Genomic DNA, 5,585 nt, shown 5'->3' with positions numbered 1-5,585 from the left:
CTTGTTCGAATAAACAATTAAACAACCTTGAACTCCACCCCCATTAATGTTTTTTTTTACAATTAATTTTTTTAATACTTTTAATCCGAAAAAGCACAACACGGTTTGAAAGTGAAAGAATTAGCACACTAATTTACTTTTGTTACTAATAAATCTCCATATGCGACGAAGGGACTTAGGGACATACGTTGTTCAATAATCTTTTTCCTTTTCTTTCTTTTAGTATAGGTCATTAATTAAAATAAATATAGTTAAAAATAATAACATATCTAAAGTTATTAACACAACATCAATAATGAAAAATATTTCACAAATAAAAGTTTTATAGGATTAATATATACGTATTCACCTAAAAATATTTTTAAATCGTCATAATATATATCACATTTACTCGAAGAAAAGCTTAATCTCTCTAGAGAATGAGCAATATTCCTAAAAAAACAATTGGAATAACCAAAAGTTTTGGTTACATTATAGCTAAAACACTTAGAAATTCAAAAGTTTTAGTTAAAAAACACATGAGGGGCCGAAATGATAAAAATGAATATTATTATTTTTAGGGGGCGTTTGATTCATGAGATATAACATTACCTTCTGGAATAAGATTATTGGAATGTAACGTTGTCTGACATATTACTGGGAATGTTACGTATTTGGTTTATTTAGCAAGCATATAAGATTATATTGTGCGATTGAATGAATAAAAGATTATTGAAATGTATATTTTATGAAATTGTTATTGTGATATATTTCTTTTTTAATTAGTTGAATTATGAATATTCAAATAAAAATATTTATATAAAATTCATACAAAATATATTTTTTAATTAGTTGAATTATGAATATTCAAATAAAAATATTTATATCAAATTCATAGAAAATATATTATTTTATTATTTTTAATTTATACATATATTTTATAAAATTTAAATTCATAAAATTTATACATATTTTTAAAAATTTAAAAAATAAATGGATAGAATAGAAGAATAAATGTATTTTGTTTTAAGCGAATTTTAGACCAAATTGTTAATAAATGATAAATATCTAAGCAATGGGAGGGATTGGTATTCCCAATAAAACACCCACAAATTTTTATTGTTGAGAATGGTTTATTACTTCATGTTGAGAATCTTTTCAATCCAAACATAGGTATTTGATTATGGAAAAAAATTCCCCTCAAGTAATCATATTTTCTACCTTCTAAACACCCCTTAGATGTCTTGAGTTTGAACAATTATATCCGTAGGATATACATACATTATCAATTAATTAAAATATTTCGAAATAAATATTACTCTATAATCATACAAGCTATTGAAAAGTTTCAATTAAATATTCAAGCCTTAGACCTAAAGGTAAAAAAGGCAGTTGCATGAATTGATGGTCGAAAAAAGAATCATTGATATATTTTAATGGTTATAATAATTAATACCTTAGGCCATTTGCAAAACATTAAATCCAATTTTTTTATATTAAAGGGAAGAAGAATAAGTGGTAGCAATAAAGAGCAAGGCAATGTTATTATTATTTTGAAAAACCATTTTATGCAATAATCCAAGGGCTAAATCTTCCAAAAATAAAGAGAGCTAACTTGAGATTGTTGTCAAAATGTTGTGTATTGAATTCAATTACTTGAACCAATAGCTTCCCAATCTTGTAAAACAAACATTTTAATGTTGTCATCAATAATGAAACTCAAAAAACTTTATTTGAAATGTAAATGAATATACCCATACATAGGGGCAACACGAGATTGAAGTTGACCAAGACCTTAAATAAGTAACTTTATGTTGTTTTATTCTATCCAATATTCTCTTGCCAAAGACGAGCAATAATTGTGATGTTTTTATCTCCCTCTTTGCCTACTGAAATTGAAGTTCCAAGTTCTGAACACTGAAAAGCAACTGTGGTCCAACAAAAGGATGAATGAGTCCATTTTCTTTTGTGGGGTATTTCACATTCTCAAAAACCCTGTATTTACTTCATATAGGACTCATCTACGTCCCCTCTGTTGGGGTCAGCTACCCTAATGATATGAGCATTAAGCGAAAATTATTTTATTTTATTGATGAACTGATTCAAATTAAGTTTTATAGATAGTATTATTGGAAAAAATAATTAAGAGTAAGGCTGCTTTTGTAATAATAGACAAGAAGAAAGGCCATCACTGTCAAGTAATAACCTTTACTGAAATAAAACATACTAAATCTGAGGCACTCTGTTACTTCCCATTGGCTGAGCCTACAAAGCTTAGGGAAAATTGCCTCTCTCTCCCTTTACTCGGTTGCATCAACACCATAATCAGCGTTGAAACACATGTCAAGAAGAGAATAGAAAATGATAAAATTAAATGAAATAGAAAGTGGGGAGAGACAAAGAGGTGGGGTGGTTTCTTGTTCTGTTTTTGTGATTATATTCCTTTCGTTGAGTGGCTTACTTTCCTTTTTGTTGCTTATTTACCTTATCGGTGTTATGTTCTTTAGCTAAGCGCTCTGGTTTCATGAATACAAAAAATGGGTTTCTTTCAGTTCTGATTGCGAGTGAAGAACTGTGTGTTGGAATGCCTTTTCTGGGCCTCTGTTTTCTTCTTTTTTGGAGCATCCTCTGATGGCCCAGCAGTGGTAGAACTTGAGTTTCAAGCCAATCAAATTCTTGGGGTTCAACTTAGTGGTTCTTAGAATAGATCCATATGAAGTAATCTCTTATTACTCGATGTTCACTTTATTGTATTAATTAGATGAGACTTTCCGAGAAAAGTTTTTCTAGAGCTACTTTCGTGGGAAACAAACAGAGGCTTTGGTTCTTATTAAGTGGGTCCTTCAACTCGATCTGAATTGATATCCCCCGAAAAAAAGGAAACAAAGTCATAGATTTTGGGGGTTTTAATTCTTAGTGAATTTGAGAAGGAAGAAATGGAATCAGATCTTCAACACTACCATCACCATATGGATTATCTTCAACCTCGACACAATCAAAGACAGATGAACTCTGGGTTGACGAGGTACCAATCTGCACCCAGTTCGTTATTTTCCAACATCTTAGACAAGGATTTCTGCCAAGAGATTCTGAATCGACCAACGAGTCCCGAAACAGAAAGAATCATCTCGAGGTTTTTGTCTAGCGGTGACGATGCTGCTAGCGGCTGCGTTGATGATAATACAGAGAAGATTCCAGAGCAGAATCTTTGCACCGCAACGCAGACTTCACCTGTAAAAGAAACAGTGAAAATCGAGGAGCAAACGCAGATTATGACGCCAATGGATAATCAAACAGGGCTTATGCAGCAGCAGCAGGCGAACTACTCCTCTGTTCCCCTGAATCTATATCAAACCCAACCTCAACAATATCTGGTAAATCAGCAACCAGGTTCAGTTATCGTCGGCAGCAAATCGAATCTTATTCGACACAGTAGCTCACCAGCAGGGTGGTTCTCCAAAATAAACGTGGAAAATAGTAAGTGCTTTTGTATTTAGATGTAAAGTTTCATGGTAGTACTTACAGGGGCTTCTTTTCACAATATTTTTTCTGTTGTTTTTCTCTGTATTTAATTTAAAAATATATAAGAAATAATCAGTGAAAAAGCTTCTTTCAGTACCATGAGCTCATAATTGACTTCTTTTGTGGGTAAAAAGAATGAATTTTTAATCTATTAGACAAATCAAATGAAGCATCCGGAGCCAGTAATAGGAGGAGTCAATCAAATTATGAACCAAAGATATTGAAAAATCACCATTTGCTCCGACTACTTTGTAAAAAGTCTGAGAATGACTGTGGAAAGTGTAATGAAGTTGCAGGCTATGGTGCGTTGAGGGGAATGGGAGATTATGGAAGCGTTAATAGCAATAACAGGGAAGCAGCATTCAATCCAGCAAGCAGGCCACCGGCACCACCGCACTCTGGGCGGAAGGCTCCAATGGCGGAGTTGGGGAACAAAAATATTTGCTCAGAAAATTCTGGGTTTGGTGAAAATCTTCCCAACAATTACTCCTCAGGGTTTCCAGCTACTTCTTGGGACGAATCCATGATGATTTCTGATAACATGTCGGGCATAAAAAGACTCAGGGAAGATGATAGATCACTTTCCGGCTTGGACTTAGACGGAGCAGAAATCACGGTAGTACACATTGAACACAATGTCACAATTTTTTTTCCATATATTTAATAATGTTCTTATCTGATTGTATTTTTAATGTCGTTGTCAAAATAGAATTCTGACGACGGCCACCACCGTCCGCCGCCACTTTTGGCACATCATTTGAGTTTACCGAAAAGTTCACCAGATATGTCTGCTATCGAGTTCTTGCAGTATCAGAATTCTGTTCCTTGTAAGATCCGGGCCAAGAGAGGCTGTGCCACTCACCCTAGAAGCATTGCTGAAAGGGTAATATTTAGACCTTCCATCTTTCTTTTATTTTCCATTGAATTCCATTTTGTGCTTAGGCATTCAATCGAATACAAACTTGACATGCATGATTTATACGAACATTATAATCGTGTTGTGAAATAGTGATTATATCATTGCATGCAAACTAATGGCTTTGTTTGCTAAAAATAGAAAAACCTAAGAGTTTCACCTAAAATTTTGTTGGGTACATTCAGGTGAGAAGAACCAAAATAAGCGAGCGTATGAGGAAGCTACAAGACCTTGTTCCAAACATGGATAATGTAACAAATTCTTCATTTCAAGTTTAGGGTAAAGAATGGCAAAAACCCACGTTTTGTTTCCATGTTTTGCAGCAAACAAACACTGCCGACATGCTAGATTTGGCGGTTGATTATATCAAAGACCTCCAGAAACAGGTGAAGGTAATGAACCCTAAACCCAGCAAGAAATAATTACAACGAACCACCCCTTTATTTCCCCTTTTTGAATGCATTCATTCCAGCCGTGTTTCAATATTTTCAGACACTCTCGGATAGTCGTGCAAAGTGTTCGTGTGCCTCTCAGCAGCAGCAGCAATAATAGTAATAGCTAATAAAAGCAAAGTTTGCGGTGGTTGTGACCCTGATTATTATGTTTTATGCATCCAAAACAACCGTTACTTTGCAAAAAAAAAAAAAAAGCAGATATGAAAGCAGCTGGCTCTTTTGCACTCTAAAACAGGGGGTGGGGAAGGATATATAAACGCATTTATTATGCGGGCTTGAAGTGCAGAAAAAAGTTGCTAAACAGGTAGCTGAAGCAGATTTGATGTATGGTTATAGTAGAAGTGATCCACCTGTATAGTAGTAACAAGTGATATTTATGTTTATGTAGGATTTTTACATTGCAGCTGAATCTAACTTGCATGAGCCTTGGATTTTTTAATGCGCAAATATTTTCTCGTATGTTTAAGATACTTGTTTTGGTAGTATATGTGGGTGGCATTTGCTCCACAGTTTACATAGAAATTCTACGGATTTGTTGGGGGCATTAAGTTGATGGAACAACACATGGAGGGGACCTGCCTACCATTTTTTATTGCGTTGCTCCGTTATGAATCAGTCACACTCCTCTTATCCCATTAATGTCTCGCGAAATGCATTCACATCCTTTTCTTTTTGCTTCAACTAGTTTGGTTTGGATGTGCTGGACCCTTTGT

General features: G+C 34.0%; 1 protein-coding gene across 1 annotated transcript; it reads left to right on the top strand.

The window, feature by feature from the left end:
- The first annotated feature begins 2,708 nt into the window (after positions 1 to 2,708).
- On the top strand, positions 2,709 to 5,066 carry LOC120211128 (transcription factor bHLH122-like). Its single transcript, XM_039209748.1, has 6 exons — positions 2,709 to 3,456; positions 3,792 to 4,117; positions 4,211 to 4,384; positions 4,603 to 4,668; positions 4,741 to 4,809; positions 4,910 to 5,066. The coding sequence occupies exons 1-6, from the start codon at positions 2,916 to 2,918 to the stop codon at positions 4,964 to 4,966; spliced, it is 1,233 nt and encodes a 410-aa protein (XP_039065679.1). The 5' UTR covers positions 2,709 to 2,915; the 3' UTR covers positions 4,967 to 5,066.
- Positions 5,067 to 5,585: the final 519 nt, after the last annotated feature.

The sequence above is a fragment of the Hibiscus syriacus genome, unplaced genomic scaffold (assembly GCF_006381635.1).
Source record: "Hibiscus syriacus cultivar Baekdansim isolate YM2019G1 unplaced genomic scaffold, ASM638163v2 tig00000715_pilon, whole genome shotgun sequence".
Classification (NCBI taxonomy): domain Eukaryota; kingdom Viridiplantae; phylum Streptophyta; class Magnoliopsida; order Malvales; family Malvaceae; genus Hibiscus; species Hibiscus syriacus.
Note: the sequence above shows the minus strand (reverse complement) of the source record. Positions and strands in the feature narration are given on the sequence as shown.